Source organism: Perna viridis, chromosome 10 (assembly GCF_037379345.1).
Source record: "Perna viridis isolate PV_CMFRI_1.1 ecotype Kerala chromosome 10, ASM3737934v1, whole genome shotgun sequence".
NCBI classification, from domain to species: Eukaryota; Metazoa; Mollusca; class Bivalvia; order Mytilida; family Mytilidae; genus Perna; species Perna viridis.
In genome coordinates, this window is record NC_142454.1 from 37,515,204 (window position 1) to 37,541,684 (window position 26,481).

The 26,481-nt window shown below is 31.8% G+C and overlaps 2 protein-coding genes across 6 annotated transcripts in view; one reads left to right on the forward strand and one right to left on the reverse strand.

The window, feature by feature from the left end:
* LOC148605659 (serine/threonine-protein phosphatase with EF-hands 1-like) overlaps positions 1-23,879 on the forward strand; it is a 70,001-nt gene extending 46,122 nt beyond the window's left edge. For all 5 annotated transcript variants that reach the window (XM_088548535.1, XM_088548538.1, XM_088548537.1 and 2 more), the window contains 10 exons: positions 9,823-9,989; positions 10,530-10,566; positions 11,501-11,650; positions 12,664-12,744; positions 14,863-15,048; positions 15,883-16,031; positions 16,942-17,048; positions 18,686-18,855; positions 19,257-19,341; positions 20,767-23,879. In XM_088548535.1, the coding sequence (XP_088404661.1) occupies positions 9,823-9,989; positions 10,530-10,566; positions 11,501-11,650; positions 12,664-12,744; positions 14,863-15,048; positions 15,883-16,031; positions 16,942-17,048; positions 18,686-18,855; positions 19,257-19,341; positions 20,767-21,224 (1,590 nt within the window). In that variant the 3' untranslated portion in view covers positions 21,225-23,879. The remainder of the gene's footprint in view (positions 1-9,822; positions 9,990-10,529; positions 10,567-11,500; positions 11,651-12,663; positions 12,745-14,862; positions 15,049-15,882; positions 16,032-16,941; positions 17,049-18,685; positions 18,856-19,256; positions 19,342-20,766) is intronic.
* Positions 6,804-7,948, reverse strand: LOC148605660 (ceroid-lipofuscinosis neuronal protein 6 homolog). Its single transcript, XM_088548540.1, has one exon. The coding sequence runs from the start codon at positions 7,730-7,732 to the stop codon at positions 6,821-6,823; it is 912 nt and encodes a 303-aa protein (XP_088404666.1). The 5' UTR covers positions 7,733-7,948; the 3' UTR covers positions 6,804-6,820.
* Positions 23,880-26,481: the final 2,602 nt, after the last annotated feature.

Consider the following 26,481-nt stretch of genomic DNA (forward strand, 5'->3'; position numbering starts at 1 on the left):
AGGACTTCAGGGAACAAAAACCACATAATAATGGCACATACTAAAACATGGAATGGAGTGTCGCATCTGGTTCTGTGCTTTTGTTATTTCATTTCAGGAAGGTTTTTTTGTGTAAATTTCTGTTAAAATTCATTACATTTAATAGAATGCTCTCCCTTTGATCAATGCCATTGAGTTTGAATGTGTTTCTATGCAATGCTGTTGTATATAAGAACATGACTGAAAAACCACCCCAGTTCTAGAAGGGGGTACCCTTGGTAATTTTGCTGGAGTCACAAAAGAAACAACACAAGGTATCTACTGATACTTCATTTAACATGAGTATACATTCTTAAGTAGATTTATGCAACATTTTAAATCATTGGATGAATTGGCTTTCCTTATAGGTATAAATATAGTAAATACTCATGAAGTCACAAGGACTGCCCCATTTTGAGGAGAAGAATCTGTTGTGAAGAGAAGGCCAGTGGCCATGGGATTGAACAATATTTTTTCAATTTAATATATTTTGAAAGAAATTTCATTTTTGCACTTTAGAATATGCCAGTTCTTTATTTTCCTGTTCAAAATTTTTTTTCACAGCACTTTAAACAGTGGTGGGGCTAGGGTCAAAATTTAACACATTTTCAAATTGTATATAAAGTATCCATGGAAATTACCAAAAAATGTCGCATGACCCTATGTTTTGAAAGTTGCAAAAGATAACTTGGCTCATGAACCTTAAAGAGTGATACATAAAACTTCTTGGTTTCTAAAGGTTTATTCACAAGGGGCATCACTTAAAATATGGGTTTGCATTGGAAGCAATGGGAGTTTTTTTAATGAATTTATTCCTATACTTCAAATAACTAAAATTAGACTTGCAGATATCTGGTAAGAAATATATGTAAATTCTTAATATTATGCACTAATGTATTTTGGATGATGCAAATTTATAATCAGACAGGACATGATTCACCCACCGAATTCAGTTTTATTTCTTGTGAACCACAAAACCAGTCTTAGTTTTTTATTTGGCTGTTGCACTTTTGAGATAAAATTTGTATAGATTGTACATGAAATAAGCACTTTGCAAGAGTTATTGTTCTTGATTTGGTTGATTTTGGTGGGAAGTTAAAGTGTTGTTTCCTCAAAAGTACAGATCTAAATACAGAAAGGACTATTGTCACATAAAAATATAGCATATGTAGACAAAAAAAGCATCATCAGATCCATGAGTTTTTCTACACCATGAATCACTTTACCACAGGCAGTGTCTGAATTTTATATGGACTAGTACTTAAGTTATGAAGAGTTAAAATCATCATGACTCTATTTCTGATTTAGGCAACCACTCTTTGCACCGAATTTATATTGAACATGTATTTGCATAGATGATTGATCCTTCTTTGTGCAAATTTACCTGTATTTTATGTGAGAATTTAGCTATGATAATTGACTTAAGTTATGTTGTAATGATTGCTTAAATAAACTGTGATGATTAAATGCAAATAACAAAGATTCTGATAAAATAACTTTATTACATAGACACTAAACAGATTTAGGATCAAGGATACACAGTATCTATCATATGATATGGGACACCATTCAATAAAATACACAAGACACAGAATAATTATAAATTGGTCATGGCAAGATACTTATGCCAGAGTGATTTCTGTAAATTCAGGCACCAATTTTCTCAGGTTTCCTATACTCCAGGCATTGGTAAATATATGAGCATGTCAGTGGCGCATTCAGGGGGTGCAGGGGTTGGCACCATTTTTTGTTGGAAAATTTGTCATTTTCATGTGTAAAATTGACAAAAAATTGACAAGTAGGACACATTGGTATATTGTAGGACAGATTTCTACCTAGAGAGCTATTTAAATTACTCACTAGCCTACCTAAAGGGGTAAATTCACTAACACTGTACTATAGTTTCTGGCCTACTGTTTCGCCAAAGTTTCAACTTAGTATTGGAAATTTTCTATTTGCCTAATATAAAGCTGAAATATTATCTGATTACTAGTATACAGAAAATACAAGCTGGTGTGTCACAAGGGTATAAAACTGCTTCTACACAGTTTTCAAAGAATTTTCACAAAAATGTGAGGATAAAGGATAGTTTTTTAATCCAAATATATACAGCGCAAGCTATGAACAACAAAATCTTTTGTCGGGAATTGTGATGGTACAGAAGGCTATTTTTATATAAATATCAAAGAGTTCGACAAATGCACTCTATATTTTCTACATAACAACGTATTATGAAATAAGCACATTTAACACAATTCGGCTAAATTTTCTTATTTTGCTTTGTTTTCATCTACAATTTTAGTGCAACACATGCATTAACAGTAATGAAACTTTGGTTTTCATGAAAGCACATATTCAACTAATGAATTACGCAATTGTCAAATTTATTTGAAACACTTTAGTTTTTGGGGCTGATTTTGATATTTTCTGAACATACTCTTTTGTATTGAAATTCGAACTGGTCTATTTTAGCTAGCTGTATGTACCGTAATGAAGACTTGGTCCTGGTAATTGTTTATGAAGCTCTGAATAACATGAGACAATTGTCATTACTACATTCAAACCCTTTCTCAGAAGACTATCATTGAATATCCATATGTACTGCTTTCTATGTAAAACTGAGTTGTGTATGAAGACCACCTGTCTGATATGACCATGATTTTGTTCTCCCTTCAAAGGTCACTTGACAGGTTGCACTGCATTCTACTCTGAACTATGACACAGTGCAAAGTGAGACCATGGTTCAGGAATATAGAGCAGTCCTGGATATTTATGGTATAACTTTTCATCATTCCACAAATAAACTATCCAGGTGATAATAAGGAAAAGAGATGTGGTCAGTGAAAAATATAGAAATCGTCCATTGATATCCATAACTTGTCCAGTAGCCCTTTTTTGATACAAATCAAATGTCATGCAGACATAGGCTATGAAGTAAACTAGAAACATTTGTCCTTTAGTAATAAAGTACCAGTAGAATTTTCCATTTAGAAGCATCAAAATCCACCATCTGAAACCAAGTGTTTTAGAAACACCATTCTTGGTTGTAAAACTACATCTGAAATATGTCTCAAAAAGGATGAAATAGGGAGTATACCACAACAAATGTCTAATTCTCTCATTATAGAGGTATAATAGTACAAATGTATTGATGAGTTCTTGTGGTTGAAGCTGTTGCATCATGGGTTATGTCTGATGGGCTGTTGAAATTGGTATCCTAGCAACACCAATCTATGGCTAATCCCCCTATCTCTCCATCCCTTCTCCATTCTTTCCTTTCCATCCAGTCATACATCCCCCTATCCCTCCTTCCCTTCACTATTCTTACCATCCAGTCATATATCCCCTTCCACTTCATCCCTTCACCATTCCATCCATCATTTTGACAAAACTTATCACTTCTTATACATCGGAAAATCTAGAACTCTTTGTTAATATTCTAGGTCGAAAGTTTAATTTCAAGGGCATACTAGGTCAAATTCTATACAAGGAAGGCGATCCTTGGTCTTGCATTACCTGTTTACCTTTACCTTACAGCAAAAACTAGCATCCTAAATACGGTAAACATATTAATTTTCACGTTGTACTAATTTTCACGATATTTGCGTGAAAAATAGTACCTGCGAAGTTGATTTTTAACACTGTATTACACTTTTCTTTTTCTTGAAACTGCAAAAATTGATTTCTGCAAATATACTCACTTGACAGAATCCACGAATATTAGCAGCCAAGAAAATTAATATGTTTACAGTATTGAATCCATTGTCTTTTTTATTCCTTAATTTGCCATGTAGATTATTGTCTAAACATCTCTGTTTATATTAGTTTATTTCACTTCAGGTACAAGTGAGCCTCTTGATGTTATCTATCAATTGTATGTATTTCTGTATTATTGATTTTAAATAGCAATACTCTGTCATCCATATCAGGTGATGTAATAAAATAAATAGCATAACATGTGATTACAAATTAAAACTAATATTGTTATAGTGTGGATGTGTGAAATTTGGTGGGTGCATTGAGATGAAACATTTAAATTTTTGTCCGTTTAGCAACTAGATATTATTAGGGAAATAAATGCCTTAAAATGCATTATTCAATGGTTTCTCAGTAACAGAGGAAATTTTTCCTTGAGGCATATATCTATTAGAACTTTGGATGGCGCTGTTCATCATGAGGTACATTGTACTTGTATGTTTCCAGTCTCATGCAGCAATGCATTGGTCGTACTGATTTTTTACAGGTATTAAAAAGAACCGAAAGAAAGTCAGATTTTTTCAAAGACCACAATCAACTGGAATTACTCAGCACAAAGAAAAACTTTGTATGCACTAGATAGGAGAATCTGTCAAGAATTTTGTCTGATCAGATTCCAAAATCATAAATGGGACTGACTGATTTACCATTACCATTTTATTAGATGTTCTTTTCACTCTAAAATTCTTGGAGGAATTACTGTTTTTGATTTTTAGTGATATTTTTTTAAAGTTTTGGCAACACCTTTGAAATGAAACCCATATGATTTCTGGATTGCTACATTTTGGCTGAATAATGTAAGACAAGTGGGTTTTTTTTCTGCATATGAAGTTATTTTTAACATTACAGAAATGGCCAAGTAGTTTATCATTTTTATCTATCCTAACACCTGCTTAATCCAAACAAAACCCCTTAGTCTAAAAAGGTTCAAAGAAGATAGATTTCACTATAGGTATTTGAGATGCTGCTGGAAGACAGAGAAATCTCAGACATCCAAAGGTAAGGTTTTGAAATCTCTTACAAGGCCCTGCTGAGTTAGAAAGCATTGAAATCTTACCCGTGGTTGTCTGAGATTTCCTTGTCTTGTATTTTCTGACAGTGTTTGATTCTTTTTCTCACTTTAAAATTGCTTTTTTTTATTAGTATGCCAATTTAGACATTTTATTGTGACATCACAAACATTGTGTGTTTTATCTCACCCATGTTACAGGTGTAATAAGTAAATCTCACATGGCTAAAAATAGGAATATCCATGTCTCTTCAGTGAGAAAACATCAGAGATTAGGGAATTGCCATTTGATGTTTGGGGTTGGGGGTTTGGATGAAATTTGTTATAAAATTTCCAAGAAATAAAAAGGCAGTACAGGTCATAAGAGAAAAATAGGCAGAAGCCACAGGACCTATTGGAATATAATCTCAACATAAAAATGCAGGATTGAAAATTTCATCCTAGTCCCCCCCAATAAAAAATGAAATGTTTCTCCCTTATTTATGATGTCATTACATTGACTTGATATATATGTACTAGATTTTATCATAGATAAAATACTATGTTCAACCTTGATGCATACATGTACCAGCCCTCACATAATTTAGGAAACTCTTTGGTCTGGCCTTTTATGATTGGGCTTTGGTCATATCTTTGCAATCATTTAAGTACTTCCTTAGTCTAAGAATCAGGCAAAGTGTGTACAAGATGTGGCATATGCAGATATTTTTTCCATTATCCAAGTATTTATACCTCATAACCTCCAGAAATAACAACAAAATGTTTGTAATAAAATTGTAATATCATTGTAATAAAATGATACAAATCTGTGATAAGAACTTGTTGTGGAATAATTATGTCACCATAATAAGAAGCTTTAAATAGTTTTGGTCATGTATTGTAAAGTCTAAAGAACTGGCTAAAATTTATTAAAGATAGAATATTATTTCAAATTAGCAATGCCTGCTCCAGTGATTGTGACCCAATTGGGCAGTATAGATAATTTAAAACATAGACAATTCAACTTAGGTAGAATACTTTGGCTTTGGAAGTCAAGCTTTCTAGGACTCCTAACATCATTTTTTACAAAAAATTTTGGGACAGTGAAATAGGTGTTGTATGAAGGTTTTGAGGAGGTGTCATCTATGGAATAGAGTTTAATGGCATCCTGTAAATCAAAGGGCCAGATAAATTCAAGTGATTAGCTCTTATATCAATTTACCTTGATTTTTTTAATCAGTACATTTGTACATGGATTACTTAGTGGAGACAAAATGTAATCTGATATAAATTTGGACTCAATCTACTAATAGGATTAGTTCCTAGATTATTGTATGAAAAAAAAATCCAAGGTCCGGATAGCCAAATGTTAATTTCCTGTGTTTGTTTCAACACTTACTGGTTTGGGGTATCTCAAAAAAGGGTATTTTTTATTAAAAAGGAGGGTTGATGCAGTGATTTAAAAGATGAAGATCAAATTTTATGAAATTTGTAGAACAATTTCACTCCCATTTTTCTACGGCTATGGCAAAACTTGTTTAAACTGAACTATGATTGAAACAGAAACTTCATGTGAATTTCAATGCATTTTGACCCTATATAACCCAAACAGATCTATCTGAGTCTTTCAATGGTATTCACTGTACAACTGTAAAGTAAATAACTTTTCCTTATTTATGTTCAAAATAATTCCTATCTTCACTGCCTAGTAACCTAGTACTTGTGGTATCTTTTGAAGTACTACTTTGTCTAGGAGTCTGAGTGTTTGTAAAGTTTGTCTGTTAAAGAAATTGATAAGTCAAATTTAGGTGAAATGCACTTTGGAAATATGCTGGGAAAAAGTTTTTATTGTACTTATTTCTCCATATAAGAAGTAAAAAATTATTGAAGCCACATGTGTTACAGAATATTCAATAGCTATACAGTCATTTTCTAAACCAAATTTATTTGCCACCATTTACCTGATTCTTATACAGAATGGTACTTAAATCATTAGAAGTTGCCATGTCAGGAAACCTTGACACTGATTAAAATGAAAACATCTGAGATAGCAAAAATTTATTGTGGCACGAGATACAAAGTGTAATAAGACCAAGGTTCAGGTATATAGAGTAGTCCTGGATACTTGTGACGTAATTGTACATCATTCCATAAGTAACCGACCCATGCGATCACAAGCATCAAGGCTGTCAAGAATGAATAAAATAGAAACCTGCCATTAGCATCCATAGTTTCATTTTTAGACCTTTTCCTCATTATGACAATGGCCATGAATACAAATCCTACAATATAAACTGGAAAAATTTGCCCTTCAGTAACTAAGTACCAGTAATAAATTCCACTAACAATAGTCAGTACCCACCATGCTATTCCAAGCGATTTAGAATTTTCATATTTTGATTCAAAGCAGCCTGTAAAATATGAACATATACTGATGAAAAATGGAATATACCACATTAGATGTCCAATGATTTCATCATATAAGTACAAAAGTTCAAAGGAATCCACTAATCCTTTTGGCTCTAGCTTCTGCATCATGGGATTTTCACGGACGGAGAGATGCAGTTCGTATCCAAGCTTAACCAATCTGTGATTGACCGAGTCTCCAACTAAATGAATGCTAGCTCCCATTACAAAGATGATTACACAAAAGATATTGAAATTAGATGATGTCTTGTTCTTGCTTCTTTCAAACAGTTTCAGCAGACAGAATGGTGTTATAACATTGTAGGCCATGTGACAATAATCCCCAACACTTGGATATTTCATCGGAAACACATTTTGCCCTATAAATAGTGCAAATATTGGCCTGCCAAAGTCAAAAACCCAGTTTTCAAAAGTCAGCAGGAGCCATAGATCCCAATGAAACTTGGTAGTACTGTTCCTTTTCTCATATTTAGTCCTTTTTTCTTGGTCCTGGGCATCAACTTGTGAATTTGTTTTCCTCTGTCTTATAGGATTACGCTCCATTTCTATGCAAAATAGATATTTGTACTGTTTATGATATCAGCTGATCACTTTCGTGTACTGTAGTGTATTTCTAAACAGCTTAGAGAGAACACTTGTCAGTTGCGTAGATTTCCAGTTTTTTATCTACTTTATCACTCTATAGTACCGGTAGTCACCTGTGAAATTGATTAGTAGCTAACTCAATGTCAATATCGTTTAACTGTACTTTTCACACCTGACAAATTACACAACTACTATTAAATAACATGTTTGTACAGTGATACCAGTCAAAATGGAACCCCTTTTGGACTTTTGAAATTGGTTTGGTTTAGACAGGTGTTTGGTTAACCAAGGTTCAACATACATTTTAATTGATATAGAGGGAGTTTTAAAAGTGTCTGGTTTAGACATGTTTTTAGAGTACTCATGGTTTGTTTTAGACAGGTTCACTGTATCATAAAGTACAATTTCAATGGTTTGCTGTATAAATATTAATGAGGGACCAACCATTTGATTTTGAAGGGTGGATCACTCTTTAGGTAAAAAGGCAGGACCTAATAACTGTTGAAATACCAGTGACTTGATAATAGAGCAGTTACTTATAAATAAAATGATACTATGCTATTTTGCTTGAAAACAAATTTCAATTCTAGCCCACCTATTTAACACCTAGATGAACTTTTGCATATTCCTTTTTTTTTTAAATCCTGATGTTGAAAAAAAAACTTGAACATGAAAATATGTAACAATAACAGTGGTGGATCCAAGGGGAGGGTGCAGGGTGTTGGCACCCCTCCTTTTTATAGAAAAAATTGTCATTTTCATGTGTAAAATTCACCCTAAATGGCAATTAATGTCCTATCACCCCCCACCCCCCCCACCCTTTTTCTGAAGATGGCATCCCTCCCATTCAAAGTGTCTGGATCTAAACTTAACAGTTCATCCATGAAGAAGTATGAAAGATAACTGTTGAATAGAGTGTGTATACCAGTAAATAAATGTTCTTTTAAAAAATGCAGTTAAAACAGATGGTTTAAACTTTAAGTTCAAGTCTATTCCTTCAAGCTAAAATTTTATTTTTATATGAAATTTTGTTAATTGTTTTTTTTCTCAATTCTTTTTGAATTGTACAAAATCATTTGAACTCAAAAGTTTGAAAATTATTTGTTGCTCTTTCGTAATTTAATTAAAACAATGTAATTCAATCATGAATACATATGTACTGAACTTAGAAATATTCTTCATAAATGAATTGTTAATTTGTATTTATCATAATAGACCCTGGTAAGTCAATGAGCATGCTTGACATATACTTATGCAAGATAGGGCTTGGGTGGAACAAAAGAATTTTACTTGGGGAAGTGTATATTGAACATAGGGCTTGGATGGAACAAAAGAATTTTACTTGGAGAAGTGTATATTGAGCATGCTCCACACATCCCCATCGGCTATCCCACAGTTAGCACAAAAGGGTCTACTTATTAATTCTTTTCATGACTTTAAATGCCATTTACTCTTTCATAAGGTTCCCACAGATGGCAATTCTTTTTGTGACTCTATCCACTTAATAAGCAGGGGCATGAATTCTGTATGTCATTTCTTTAAACTCATGATTGAAATATACAAATGTAATTGGTGATTTGAGATACCCATTTGTTCCAATCCATTTGTTCCAATCCATTTTCACCCTTTCATTTTAATGTCTCTAGACAAGTTTTTTTTTCACTCTACTGAAATATGATTTGCATTTTTTAAGAAAGATTTTCTCTTTCTTCTTCAGAGATAGTTATGTAAAAAAATAATCGATTTGCCCATTTTATAATCACTTATGGAGGTAATAACTTTAACTCATATTTAAAAGTTTCTTTAAATGATATTACAACTTCTATGGATATTTATTGCAGCCATTTTAATTACTTGCCTTTCCATTTAAGATCAGAACTTTTCCTGTAATGTGAACTATCATATAAACATAATTTTCTCTCCAAGACAAGGACACTAACTCCTTATTTTCAAAATTATCTCCCTTCAGCAGACTATCAATGCACATTCATGTATGTTCAATATGGGTTTTACAGAAATGAGCAATAACTCAGTTTCCTTGTTTTCAGAATGGCCTACCCTCAACAGACAATCCATATGTGTTCAATGGAGATTTTGTAGACAGGGGCACTAACTCTGTAGAGATTGTTGTTATCCTATTTTCCAGTTTTCTATTGTATCCCAATGAAATGTACATCAACAGAGGAAACCATGAAGACCATATTATGAATATAAGGTAATGACAAAGTGTCAGTCTCAGTAAGAATCAGGCAGTGGGTGAAACATGATATGAAAAAAAACGCCATTTTGAAAGTTTAATTTGACTATTTGCACCATCAGAATCAAGGAAAAAAGGTTTTTTTATATCACTTAGATAACTCTGTCCAAAACCTCATGTTTCTTATATTCTATTGAACATTTTTTGAGTAATCCAATTATGCAGAGATCAAATTATTTATTTTTTCAAACATAGAAAGCATCCTTGAGTGAAATTATATTATCATATCGGTGGGTTTTTAACATGCATGTTTCTCTTCTGAGCTGATGTAAAGTGAAAGGTAAGTACTGAGAATATTTGGCAAAAAAGACAGTCATATTACTCAAATATTTTGGGTCATCAGACCATCTCTTTTTTGATATTTTTCCATCAGTGTTTTATTCTTAAAAAAAAAAACTCTCTTAAAAAATTCTCTTCCACCACAAATAATACAACCAAACTAAATCAATATTTATGAAACCATGAAGTAGAATTCTTGTACTTTAATTATATTTGAAGGTATGGATTTATCAAAGAAGTTAACAAGAAGTACCAGGTAAATATACATATAGATCTTAAATTATACATCTGCACAATGAGTGGGTGGTATATTGAGATCAACTTGTCCGTCCGTCTGTTTGTCAGAATTTTGTCACATATGTCTTGGCTCCTAATGGACAGATTAATTTTAAATTTGGTATTTGGATTTATGTAGATGTTGCATAGAATATAAGCAATTTTGGTTGCTGTCTGATATCAACTTTTAGTTGTGTGGGGCTGTGCACTTTTTACTATAAAAAACAAATTGAGGTATTCCTAGTATGATACATGTATGTGCAACTTCACGGGTTTTTTTTTCTATTTTGTGATTTGTTTTAAGTATTGTGATAGAATTGCAAAAGTCATATTCAAAAGGTTCTTCAAATGAGAAAACAAGATTTTTTACTGTTGACAATGATAAACACAAGTTTTATGTTACTGCTGAAACAACTTTAAGAATCCAAGTTGTAGTTTCCTTTCTCATGCTATTGCATAGAGAAAGAAAATTGTCAGTAAGAATATCAAAAGAAATTTCAAAAAACAAAAAAACACACTTTTCATTATAGCAGGTTATTGAGTGAGGTTTCAATTCAAGAAATAGTCTCAAGGTAAAGATAAACTGCAAAGGATACTTGAATTATAGTCATTATTATATTTTCAAAACTGTTTCTAATACATGTATCAGAAAAATTGCAATTGCTCGTGCTTTCTCTTAAGAATTTTTAAAAAATTGTAAAAAGCAGAATACTGGCAAAATGAGCTCACATGATTTAACATGAATATCACGATTTTTTTTAATTCACATCAATTTCATGTTAATTTCATGTGAATTATTTTTTGCCTTTGTGGGACAGTGGGAAAAACTTGTTTATTCCATTGCATCTATATATTTAATAAAGACTTTGGATATAAACTTACATTTAAACATGAATAAAAAATTAATGTTTTAGATATATGCAACAAGAATATTGAGAATTTTTGAAGATGTGTTCAGTTGGTTGCCAATAGCAACAATCATTGACAGGAAGTTGTTAGTGGTCCATGGTGGGATATCCGACACAACAGACTTAAAAGATGTTGCCAAAATTGATAGACATAAGGTATCGATCAGTTCATGTCTTATGGCCTACCCTAGTCTAGAATTTCTTAAGTCCTTTTGTTTTATAGTTTTTTACCTTTCTGTCAGGTGACATGGTTATCTTCTTTATAAAATTTCATTCAATGTTCTCTCTAAAGAAAGTTGGAGTAGTTGACTTCACACATAGATGTTAAGTCTCCAGTTTTTGGCAAGAGCCTCCTGTTGTTTCATAAAAATTCAACAATATCTCATTAATGGGATCAAAGAGGGAGATGTCGCTGCATTTGGGTATTTCTGCCATCTCATTTGAATTATTTGCTAAAAATTACAGTACTTCATTTCTTGTCAAAATAAATTGATCTTGAACCTTGTAATATAGGGGAACATTTCCTGTCATATTTCAGGGGAGAGGATGTCAAAAGAAATTATCACAGTGAAATGGAATTAAGTTCATATCAGGTCATTTGCTAAACATAAAACATGTCCTAAAACAAAACCTCAGCTAATCTCCCACCTCGAGAAAAATTTTGGGAGGGAGATCTCCCTCTTTATAATTTTCAAAGGTTAACAACTATGCTTTTAGACAACTGAATATAATTTCTTGGTACTCAGATCTTTCCATGTTTGCTGTGAACATGTCTCGTAATATATTTTAATTGTTTTTTCAATAAAATAAAACAAAACTAAATTCCCCTCCCTCATGATTTTCTTTCTGTTTATGAACAGCCTTATGAACAATGTAAGAAGAAACCTTATCATTTTGGGGGGGGGTATAAAAAAGATTAAAAAAATGTTTCCCTCCCTCATTGGATTCAATAGAAAGTGGCCTAAGAACCAATTAATTAACTTTGAATGGCCTTACTAATACTGTTTATTGTGCTAATATTTTTTTGCCCGAGGTAGGTTTTGTCGATATTAGAAATTGGCAAATATTTATTTGCCATAGTTGTGTAAAGTACTCAGCCATGATTTTTATACAAACCAGGTTATTAAATAAACTTAGTATCATGTTTTTATTTTTGTTTTTGTTTTTAGTTTATTTCCATTTTACACCCACCAAGAGAAGATGGTGACATTACATTGCTGTCAGAGAAAGAAATATTGGAATGGAAAACAGTAAGTATTGTCAAAGGGAGCAACCATTTCATTGTATGGAGGCTGTGCAAAATTTTGAAATTGGAAGGGGAGACCAGGTTTAGTTGCAAATGCATTTGTGGAATTGGTTCAGTGAAACTTATCTAAACCTAACCCCTTATGGACTGAATAATCCAATTCAATTCATTTACATTTCAGTACAGATTATATTTGTATTGTAGTGTCCTACTTAAGGTATATTTGTACTGGGAGTAGATTCAGGTATTGTCCAGTTTAGCAAGGTTTGTGGTTTATACAGGATTTAGTTGAGACAGGTTTTACTGTATAAATGAAAATGCTTTTTACAATGGTTGTTCATGGAGTTTTTATAAAAAGATATAAGGGGAGATAATTCAATTTTCTTTTTTAATTTGCTATAGCTTTGATGAGAAACCTTTACATTGTCCTTTGAGAAAACACGTTTCCAAAGAACACAAAATAAAATAACACAGAATTAATTATAAAAAAAAATTAATCTTATTCTGATTTTATTTCACTGTGTCTTTTGGGAGCATCAGCTTTAAGCTTATCAGGAATGGAATAAAACCTTCAAAACATATTCAGTTAAAATCCAATATGATACGAGACACATTATAAACAGATATTCTATGGTACCCTTAACCTGTTAACCAAATAATACAAAATGATAATAATTTCAAATATTAATACACACCTGAAAGGAACCTAGTTCTTTTTAGCATATACATGTACTATCACACCAAAATTATATATTAGGTCAAATGCCTGAAGCCAAATACTTTAATAGGATTAATTGTATTTCTATCAGCTTGATTGTTCTTAAATAGTACTCCAGATAAGAGTCATGCAAAATGTTATTTATAGGTTGAAAGTCTACATATTTTTTTTATTTTTGATATTTTATTTAAAATGAAAAATATTATAGTAAACAGAAATTAGCATGTGGCTTTTTATATAAATCTGGTCTTAGAAGATAAAAATATGTAGAATGAACTGTAGAATTCAAAATTAAGTAAGATTACTCTGAAAATTACACTAAAAATACAATAGAAACTGTTTGATTTCCAATGTAAAATATCTCATAAGAGCAGATAGATTGGAATGAATAATTATACATTTCATCATATAGACCTATAAAGCAACTTAATAACAAAAATAAAAATGTGTAGCCTTTTTGGAGTGTAACACATTATACATAATTTGACTGATTCTTACAAAGGCTACTACTTAATTATTAGATTCAAAATACTCACCAATTAACCAAATTAACAAAGTCCATCTTCAGGACACATGGTGCCATTTGTTTAATTATTGCCACTTTTATTTATTGGAAATTTGTCAACTAACAAATTCACTGAAAAAAAGATTAAATTTAGGGGCTTTACATTGAGAAACCAGTTCTGCATTTAATTATGAATTGTGATGGAAAAATATAGATTTCTACCCAGAAAAAAACTGCCAGTTGAATTTTATTTTCCAGCTGATGCAGTGGCCTCCTTTTTAACTCGTTCTTTAGAATATTTAAGAAAATGTAAGCATACCTTTGGAACAATTCATGTGGAAGATTTTTAGATATTGTTTATGTAAAAAGTCAATTATTTAAAATTTTTCACAGAAAATTTCGTGATTTTAGGCCATTACCTCCCACAAATCTTACAGATTTATTTTGGAGATTCAATTTTTTTTTATTGATGTTGTGGAAGTTTGTTGGAGGATGATTACAGGTATGTCTCAGGTGCACCCCTTAGTCCCATAGGCAACACTTTAATGAAGCAAGTTACATTATGAATTATACAAGTACAAAAACAGTAACATCAATGAAAGTTAATTGGCCCTTAATTCCACTATAAATAGAAACATTTTTAAAATTTTGAATGGAAACTTTCAGTTACTGAAAACCCCAATTTATTTAAATTTAGACCTACTAGTTGTTTCAATTAGTCACTGCATGTAGGATCTAACAATGATCCATTCTACTTTCTGTTCAGCCAATCAGATTTCAGCTTTCATGGCTGCAAAAGCAGTATGTAAACAGAAACAGAAAATGTTGTCAGAACAAAAAGTGGAAAAGATATATCAATTTTTTTTAAATTTACTTTACACATATAATATCTATTTTAGATGTTAGATATTATGTGGAGTGATCCCCGACCACAGAGTGGTTGTTCACCAAACTCATTCCGCGGCGGTGGAGTCTACTTTGGCTGTAATGTGACAGAAGCTTTCCTGAACAAACACCAGCTGAAAGGAATAATTAGATCTCATGAGTGTAAAAATGATGGATATGAGTTCACTCATAATCAAAAGGTACAATTAAATTAAGTACAGGTTGAGGTAAGAATCATGCAAATTAAAAATGATTGTTATTAATCAGTAGGTTTGGTCAACTTTCTTTCAGAATGTCATATTTATGATAGAGTTTATATCTCAAGTTGGAAAAGTAATGAAATTAGTTTCATATAATTGAATAAAAATATTTCTCTCAAATTTTTTTAACAACAGATGGTCATTTTGTTTTCCACTTTACCTGCCTCCTTCCCTTGTTTTATTATATTCCACCACATGAAGTTGCTAGATATTATGTGGTGCCCTCTGAACAGTTGCTTGTCCATCCGTCCGCCCATCAGTTTGTCCATCCCCTAACGGTTTCCAGATGATAATTCTAAATGATATTGACAGATTTTTTTCACACTTTGAAAAAAAAAATTAAATAGCTTTCCTGATATTTTCTAGATGTATTGAATATATTTCAATAAATACAAAATGAAGACCAAATTGAGAACAATGACATGCCTCCTATTGCCTGATTCTTACACAGAATGGTACTTGCATGTTTATATATATAAAGAGGGTAGTATAACGTGAGACATCAGTTTTAACTACGAAATAAAGTTTTGTTTGTGAATCGAAGAAAACAGCATAGATACTATGGGGAGAAAGGAAAGGATCAAATTAGAAATATATAGCAGGATAAAAATTGATGGAAAGAACATCTACCGGTAGACCTCTACCCAAACATACACACACACACATGGACCCTCCTTTTAACTACCTATGACCTTTGCTTTTTACAATTATTTTTAACCTTTTATTATAGCTAATGTAAAATGTCAAATTAGAAACTTATCTTCTGTGTTTTAGGTATTAACAGTATTTTCAGCATCTAATTATTACGAGTTTGGCAGCAACCGAGGTGCTTACCTGACAATAATAGGCAGAGATTTGCAGTACAATTTGGTTCAATACTCAACAACTAAGGCTTCAAGGAGGAAAATTACATTCACGCAAAGGTATTGGAGATGTACAACTACCATTTTTGTGTTATAGGGGAGGGGTCTTGTTAACAGGAGCTAAATAAGCTCATTTTGCATCTCATATAGATATAAAAGATATTTCAGTGGTTTTAAGAGGGCATCCATACAAAAAACAAGTAGTGGGTGGCACATGACAAATTTTGTTTTAAAAAAAAAAAATCCATTTTATATTGCAAATGCATCCTTTCTCAAAATTGAATTGATTTTTGATTAACTGGAATGGTCAAAGAGAAATAAATTACATTGACATTTATTGAAAAATGGAGATGAATAAATTTGGTTGCTTACTTGGGGAACTTTAAATCATTTTCTGAGCCATCCATTGTCAATTGAAAAAAATCTTAGTACTATTTTTTTACATATATATGATATAAATATTACTTTGCAAGAAAGAATTCTGTGGGATAAAATTTTCCATGTGCCATTTATATCTTAGAACTGCCTGGTTCCTAAATGGACAGTCTCTTAAATATTTCTTCAGAAAGCTTTGATGCTTTTTGCTTGAGTGAATTATTTCTATTCTATTCAATTTCACTTTTTTTAACAATGCAGAAAAAAGACATTATTTTGCATAGGTGTAGACAAAAATTGTGTAAGTCTTTCATTGCTATTTCAAAATGTTGGACATCTTAATCAGGTGTATCAATCCATTATTTCAGCTTGGGTGGGTGAATAAATAGAAATTAAATGCTGAGTAAAGCAACGCGTGAAAATTTGGGGTTAGAACTTATTAAAAATCAAGATTTCATGCAAGATAAATAAATATCCAATTTTAGGGAGGTGGCTTACACACAGTATGTCCGTCCTTGGATCTGTGCCTGTTTATTATCTTTTAGTACATATGTGCAGAAATTTTCATAGACCATAATGTTATTTTATTATCTAGAGTGAGTACAATAGAAACATCTGCTATACAGGACCTAAGAGACAAGATTATTGGTTCCAGATCTAAACTACTACTGGAATTTGAAAGATATGATAAAAACCTAACAGGTATAATGTATTACCTTTACAGAACTACAAAATGCTCAATGCAGCGGCCCTGGGAAGTGTCCTCTCTTACTTACTGCTGCTGACAGGCGTGTTGAAATTCTCTGACATTATTCAAATCAAACAATGTTTGACAATCAAATTATTAACTTTTTCCTGACTTTGAAATATTTTGGCATATTCTGAGAGGGCTGACTGCTGTGTCTAGGGTGAATGTTGAATGTCAGATGCTGTTTGGAGCCTTGCAAAATGCCTGAATGTATCATACTTGTTATTTCATCAGATTTCTCTAGGTAATAAGCAGTTTTGAACACTAATACAGTAAAGTCTGTCTGAACTTAAAACTGAATGATACAAAAACCTGTCTAAAGCATCCACATTTTAATGTCCAATTATATACATCATTTTAAATGTTTTTCTAACCTTGGTAAACTGAACACTTATCTCAATTAAATCCATTTTATGTCCAAAAAGGGTTCAGTTTAGACAGGTTTCACTGTATACAAAATACTAAAAACGAAATTTGATGTTCATTGAAAATCTAACTAATAAATTAGCATAAAATTTTCAATATCATTTTTATGTCCCCGCAACAATAAGTTGGGGGGCATATTGTTTTACCCCTGTCCATCCGTCCGTAATTCCGTCCGTCTGTAATTCCATCCATCTGTAATTCCATCCATAATTCTGTCCGTCCCATAAGTTTTCCACACTTTTTTTTAAAATCCTTGAAGATATTGAACTGATTTTTTGTATGTGAGTCTTTCATGATTAGTTACAGATCGAGTTAAGTTTTGTTCCCCTACGGTGAGTTTTACCAAAATTATGGGCCCTGGACTTAAAAAATTCCATGGAAATAACAGTTTTCTGCACTTTTTTTGTAAACCCTTGAACCGTCCGTCTGTAATTCCATCCATAATTCTGTCTGTCCCATAAGTTTTCCACACTTTTTTTTAAAATCCTTGAAGATATTGAACTGCTTTTTGGTATGTGAGTCTGTCATGATTAGTTACAGATTGAGTTTAAGTTTCGTTCAGCTATGCTGAGTTTTACTCAAAACCACATGCGGGGGCATCATTTGTGTCTCACAGACACAATAATACATCTGACAAAGTGCTTTTTACAATTATGAGTTATGATATAGCTGTATGAAGGTTAAATGCGGGGCATCACTTTATCTAGTTTATGTTATTTCTCTAATGATGTTTCAATCAAAATACGGTAGACAAAAATATGGGATATTGATTTGGTGTCATTTGGTTGCTGGTTTATATAAGGATTAAGTTAGTCGTTGCCCATTTGTCTTTCATTGAGGTTGGGGGTTTTGATCAAATTTGAATGAAAAGAAGGACCAAAATTCATGGATAGAAAATCACAATTATTTGGTCTGATAACAAGTAAAAATCAAGATAAAAATAAAATTGAAAAAAAGTGTGAATATTTCTTAATCCCCTAGAAAATTACCTTTCATTTTAGGACAAATATTTCTTAATCAAAGCCTTTCCCATAAAAAATTACCTCCCATTTTTAACCCAACTTTAGACAACCAGGGTTAAACAGAAATAGAATGGGTAAAGTTGAGCATATGGAACATAATGTATTCAAAGTGCATACTTGTAATAAGTGATATTTTGTTTTAGGCAAGGTCATGTTGAAAGAATGGTCATCTGTCATGGATTCAGTAATGATGATGTCATTACCTTGGAGGTCACTGAGGTCAAAGTTGGTGAAGGCCGACCCTGATAATGATAATATTGTGTACTATCATACTATGTTTGACAAGTTTCATTTGTACCACAGATACAGTGGAGTAAGTATTTCATTATGGATTACCTCCCCTTCTTTTACACCCCCCTCCCATGTATATGTATGAGTCAGATAAAAAAATAAATACTGTATAAAGGAGGAATGGTTAATTGCCATAGATATGATTAAATGCAGAGCAAATGAGGCAAGTATGGTAAATGTTTGGGTGAGGAATTTGAAAAATCAACATTCATGCAAAAAATTTTAAAAATTTAATTTCTCCCAATATAAAAGGGAGCTCACACACACCAGCATGCCCATCTTAGATCCACACCTAGCTTTTATGGCAACTTTGACATGGTATATATTATATACAGAAGTTGGGGTGCAGAGGTATTACTAGGGGGTACTAGCTCACAGATTTCGTGATTTTCATAAATTTTCCTTTTCCTATTTTCCTTTCAGAATGGACCAACCCTAACAGAAATGTTATATAGAAACAAGGACAACCTAGAAACAATATTCAGAATTATTGACAAAGACAATTCAGGTAAAACAGAAGGAAATCTCTCTTGATGACTCAAAACTATAGATTTCAATAAGCATAGAGTGTCACAGTTTTACTTTTTGGATAAACTAGACGCTGTTTTTTTTTTCTTTGTATTTTTTGTTCTGTTGTTCATCCAGGAATTTTAAAGATCCTGGTCTTGGGGAGACTCCAACAGAAAAATTAAGTAACTTTCTTAGTAAGAATCATGCAAAATCTGAAAAATGTGATACACCCCAAAAAAGGCTACATATTTTTATTTTTGTAATTAAGTTGTTTTATGGATCTATATTATAAAATGTGTAAGTATTCATTCAAATCTGCCTGCCCTTAGGAGATAATTGACATTGAAAATCCAATAGATTCTGTTGTATTTGGGTGTCAATTACAGAGTTATCTCCCTTAATTTTGAAATCTACAGTGCATTCTATATAATTTTTATCTCCTAAGAACACGGGTTATATGAAAAACTGAAAGTTAATTTCTGTTTACGATGGCAATTCAAACAAAATATCAAAAATAAAAACATGTAGGCTTTTTACCCATGAATCACATTTTGCATGATTCTTAGCTGGAGTGCTACTTAAAAATTAAGAATATCCCATGAAGAAATATAAGATTTGTTGGTGGATTTTAGTTAAAATTACTATTGTCTTGTAAAAAATAATTGATATTTTTTCACTAAAAATTTACTGCTATATAAAAAATATCCCCCATGAGACAGTAACGATGGGGGAGAAACTCCCACTTGAACTGTTCTAAAGGTTAATAAGTATGATTCTGATCTTGCCATTTTTTAAAATTTTTAATTTTGAACCTACCCACACAACCTAATTGGAACTGCATGGCCATTTCGGCCCATCTAAAAAATAATGTTTGATACAGAAAGAAGAATATCTTCTCTTGTTATTCTTCTTGCCACATTTTTGTACTGTAAATTCATTTTACAGAATTTGCACGAGAAGTATTGAAATTAATCAGCAACAGCAATAAACTGATTTTTTTACATGGTGAAATAAGGATAATAAATGCAAATAAGAGTTTGTGAATTAATTTAAAAAATAAATCACAGAAACTCCATTTTGTCATTTTTTTACCATGGGCTTGCTATTTATGTAGCATTATTTTACCCCTAGCAGTAACAAGGGGTTAAGTAATGACATAATTGGCCAATCTGTGGTAAAATAATGATTAAATGGAGTTTCTGTGATTTATTTCGATTCTAATAGGACTAGTTTCTTCATATTTTTTTAATAGACTCAGCCAATGTATTGCACAAAATGTTGGTCATGTGTTTATCACTTTTTTACCATGGCTGTCCTCCAAAGAGCTTTGAAGCACAGCATATTAGAATAGTACATGTTTTACTGAACATGAAGAACAAGTTTAAATATATGTTAGATCATTTCTTGTATTGACATTTTACAGGCCAGATATCTATGGAGGAATTTGAAGAGACAATTTCTATGCTAATAAAACAACAAGGGCTGAAAATTCCTTCAAAAGATATCCTCGATATTGCCCATAGTATTGATATTAACAAAGATGGCTCAATTGATTTTAATGAATTCCTGGAAGCCTTCAGAATAGTTGATCATTACGGCGTGAATTTTGCAAGGAAAAGAATGATAAGCACAGAGTCAGAGGATCTCAATTCAGTTGATGGTAGCGTTAGAGAATTTTCTATGAACTTAAACAGATCAACTGCATCAATAGATAGTGGGGAAACTCGTAGAATGTCACGGAAAGTTTCACGAAAGACAAGTCTTGACGAAATTTTAGAGATTTCTCCTAAGGACACATTCAAAAACTCTGATTCAAGTCTGGAAAATGTGATGGAGGACTTCATTTTGAAGGGAGAAAACGAAAAACCAAATCATAGTTGATATTTTCTGAAATGTTCTATTCGTAGAGAACAAAGTCCTCACAATGGCATTTAATGAAAAATAAAGTCATAGCTTAGAAGTACTGATAGCCTGAGTTCAGTTTGACAGGAAGTCACTTCTTTTGGGGTTCCTAATACAAAGTTCTGTATTTTCATATCTTCTTCACTAACAAGCATTTATTATTGGTCTTCAATGATTATTTGAATTCATTTTTTTCATTTCTGACATGCCATAAAATTTCTTTACCCCAGAAAGTCTGAAGTGTGAACACTAAGTAATACCAGTCTCACTAATTAGTGACAAGAAGTAACAAGTCTAGAAAAAGCAATAAGCGGGGGGAAAATAGTGACAAGAAGATTTCTAAGTATATCTGTATATTCAACTTCATACTCATACAAGTTACACCTGCCTCATTTTATATAATGTAGTAGTGTGCATCATACTGAATGCTTATGCTTCTTTTTTTTTCAATTCTGTCTTCTCCACAACACATATTTTGGGATTAGAATGAATTTACATTGTCGTTTAATTTGTAAAAAGAGGATTGAATTTACATTGTCGTTTAATTTGTAAAAAGAGGATTGAATTTACATTGTTGTTTAATTTGTAAAAAGAGGAACATGTACTTTATTAACAAAATTTTCCGTATATATTGGCAGAAATGATGTGATATTATCTGACAAAAACAGGTTTGAAACAACTGAAGTCATAAAGCACCGGTAAACTTTATTCTATCAGTCGATCCTTTCCATATTAGTTAGTAATTTTGTTTGACAGGAATTCTTTAAATACTGTTTTATATTTTAATATCTCCTTGGAATCATTAAGTTAGTAGTAAAAATACAACATTTATTCATGTGTATGGATGCAGATGGTCTTGAAGCAATATGTATGAATGGTATATGATAACAAGGGGAGATAATCAGTTTGGGGCTTTAATGTATTTATAGTTAAGTTTAAGTAAAGAGGTACAATGTGTAACATTTTTAGCCCTTTCACAATAGGTTATTTTTTTGTTTGTTTTATTTGTAAATTCTAGTATGTTTAAAAATATCAAAATTACTATCAAAAAGGCCAAAATTATACAGTTTTTATTTTTTAATCTAAAACAGTGTACATGTATTGTAACTACAACACCATTTTTTTACATTCATTTTAGTCCGAATTTCCTCTGACCCTGCATCCCTCCTCTTTTTATGTCAGGTATTGCTCTTAGTAATATTCCCTTAAAAAAGCACAACATTTAAACCTGAAGTTATATTTTATTTTTAAAAGCATTTATATTTTGACATAGTGACTTTGGACAATTTTTAACTTTTTGTGAAATAAGAATGATTATTTTTTTGTAAAATTGCTGAGTGAAAAACATGAAATTTTCCGGGAATGAATATGGAAAAACCATGTCCTGGAGTGAGATGTAACATGTGATTTTGAAAGGTTTTATGATGTTTTGAATTCAACACAGCATTCCAAATTAATGAACTTATCACAAAATTGTTTTTAAAAATGAGAAAAAGAATTAAAAAAAAAAAACCCCGAAATGCAAGATTATGAAATTTCAGACATCCTTGGGTAAGGTTTCAATGTTCTTAAACACTGCTTCCTTTATAATACACCTAAAATCCTACCCTTGGATATTGGAGACATCTCAATCTTGTGCTCACGGCTGTGTTTAGATACTTAATACTGTTGATTCAGAAATTATTGCCTGCATAGACTACCGGTATTGTGATTTTGTAATTTAAGATGAAAATGTAGTTAATAAGGTCTTTCCTATTTCAATGGGAAGACCTTCTTGTGTTTCTTCTAGTTATTACTTTTTGTTTTCCACGCCAGCATTCATAGCAAAAAAGTTCTTATGACATATCTTATCGATATTTGGTATACAGTTTGAGCATTTAAAGTTCACTTTGAGATTGACCCTGCTAAATGATCATATTATTAGTAACAGAGTTATCTCCCAAAAAAAAATATCATTTTGTAAAAAATTTTTGTAAAAAAAAACCATTATAAGTGCACAAAAACAAAAGATGCATATTATTTACAAACAGTCTGCTGTACTCTGATAATATTTCAAAAAGATTTGAGGTTTCCTGGTTACAAAATTTTGCAACTTAAAATGAAACAATATGGCTTTAAAACCGTAAGTCGTACAGACTTGCGACTGTCACCTTGTATGGAAAAGACCTTCCAACTTACCTTTTAAGTGTATATGTGGATCTTGGAAATATCCAGCATTATTTATGTTAAAAATTTCATTACTGAAGTCCTAATTAAGCCAAAATAAAAAAATATCCTTGATTCTCATCCCCTCTCAACCCAATTTTTTCACCCTCCCCAAAAAATTTTATTTTGATTTTTTTTCCCAATTTTGGACAATTTCTTTTAAATTGACAGTATTTTTCACATAAGTTGATAAAAAATAAAACATAAAATTCACCCGCCCTCCCTTAATTAGGAAAAATGTTGGATGAGAATCTATGACTTTTTTAATGATGGCCTTATTACAACTTTATGTCATTTCATTTTCAGGATAATAATAAAAATATTTCTGAATTTACAGTGTTTGATACAATTTTTGTACACAAATGCCAAATGTGTTGTTGTTTAATTATAGTTGGATTAATTTGTTATTGAATAAAAAAATCTAATTAGTATTTTGTAGCTTAGTAGATTTGGGAGGGAATGTGTTTGGGAAAACCATCGAAATTAAAGTACTGCCTTGCCTTAAAACCTGGCAAAAGCTTTTGGTTAATGATTTCATGCATTTCTTAATCTCAAGAGAACTTCTTGATTTGAAAACATTTTGCAGGACTCAAATAAACTGAATTGAACAATAAGAGTGCAATTGAAAGTTGGTAAATGGAGATATTTTAAAACACTTAAATGTTTGTTACTTTTTACAATGGAACAGTACAGGGAAAATTTTCCTCAAGAATTTTAACACTATAACAAGTTAAAAGAAATATTTCACAAAATATTGTAGTTTCAAATGAATGCAGAAAAATAGAAAAAAAAGGATATGGTGAAATGTAACAAATGCACCAGCTAAAACTTAATTACAAAATAGTAAATACTTTCAGAGATCATCAAAAGGTCTATAAGTGTCTTTATGGTGTAAAAATGTATTTGAACAGTTTCATTGATTACCTTGAGATATGATGAATCATCCCTACCTGATTTTTAGATAGACCCATACTTAAAAAACCAATAGGGAACCATCTAGCCTTTAAACACTGAATATGACTTGCTATAAATGGTAAGCTGTTATGATCACGTATTTAAAAAGATGTGTTATTGACCCCTATCAAAGTAATGTAAGAAGTTTTACATAACTAACTAACATAGGTCAATCCAAAATAAGAACATTAAATAACAAAAAAACGGTGACAAGACTACCACAAAACAAGTTTCTGACCTGTTTTCCTGTTCATAAAAAAGGAGATATAAAAAAAAACAATAGTATACACTATAGCTGATGGGGATTCTGCATTTCCAACCACCCATGGATAAGTAGACAATTTCAAGAAATTTTAAACCTGTATTTTGTTGCATGAGGACAAATACCCAACTGAATATTTGATAGCAAAAACCACCTATCCAGCTTGCTCATCCACTTGAAATTTCCACTGTGATGAGTGGGAAAAGGCAAAATCACCCTGTGTACATTGTACAAATTATTAAAACATGAGATTTTAGGTAATTAAAGTGTTTTGTTTTTGTCGTTTTAATAACTGGCTTCTTAGTTCGATATTTTTGGTTTTAAACACTTCTTGTAAATACTTTATTTTTGGAACTTGAACTACACATTTAATGCTGCTGATAAGAGGTTACTCCACAGCACACCGAACTTCACAATACCAGTATGATTGGTATTTCTGTATTTGGTACGAACTTTGTTTTATGGTCTATTTTTTTTCTAATTATTTTTTCATCTCAGTTTGAATCCCGCTTTATCATTCCTATGATACAAATAGTAGAGAACCTACAGCTATGATTGTGGAAATGCAAATAAGACGAATACTCCGGTGGTTGCAGGGGTGGATCCATGGATGGTGCTTTTGTTCATGAATTATCAAGTGCATGATCTCATGGAAAAAAGCTGCACTCACACCATTGAATGAAAGTACCAGTTTGAAAGAAATCTACAATTAACAAGCACAAGTGATACAGGCTTGAATAAAAAGTTTTGGACATGATATGATATGATATGAGCCACTTGGAAAATTACATATGTATGTTTTTTCTTCATTTTTAATTTCGATATCTGATTTCTTCTAAACCTGCAGACTTCTTTTGTGTAAATTGCATATTAGATATTGCTAAGTTTCTTTTTAAGCCCGTGACTTAAAGTCGGGAGACATAATAATTTACCCGTGTCCGTCCAGATAAAGGGTTTGCTTTTCGTAAAATATTGCCATAATTAGAAATAGTTTTAATATTCCATAGGGTACATGGTTTGTCAGGTTATCTATTTCCTCCCATGGTTTTTTAGCACAGCTTTTGAGATTTTGTAGAGAATATTTATGCATATACGGATGAGATGTGCAGGATCGAAGGATAGAGTTTGATTTTCGTAATATATCGCCTCTTATCAGCAAACATTCCATAGGCTTATATGACATATGTTTGGGAGGATGTCACTTCATTTCCTATACGCATATGTCTTATTTTTCATAAAAGGAACATGGTAGTATACATGTATGAGCGAGGGAGCATCATTCGTGTCTCAATAACGATTTCCTGAGGCATTCAAAATACGACCTTTTTTTTTGCGTTAATCGCATGCTTCATGCGGAGTGAGGGCACTCTTTTACTCAGAGCAGACAAGCAGATAAGCACGTAATATTACTCCATAGAGCAGGGATAAAAGAGAGTCGCCTATATCTCTCTAGTGTCGGCACATCATTCAAATGGTCTACTATACCTCTCCATAGAACAGGCATAGACGAGGTCCTTCTATTACAAGCAGAGTAAATTTTTTAGGAGAGAGCTTTTCATAGTACCAGAGCATGAGAACATAATACAGGAAAAATAAAATTTTATTTAAAAATCAAAATTTACATATCACTCAGATTAAAAAAGATGGTAAATAAATTAATAACATTTACTTCACTAAAGTGGTGATAAATTAAGTACATTTTACTCACAACATAAAATCACGACAAGCATACATGTACTTCTATTCATTCAAATAAAATAACTTCACCAAACCAAAAAATCACACAAAACACACACAAATAAATGCATTACACAG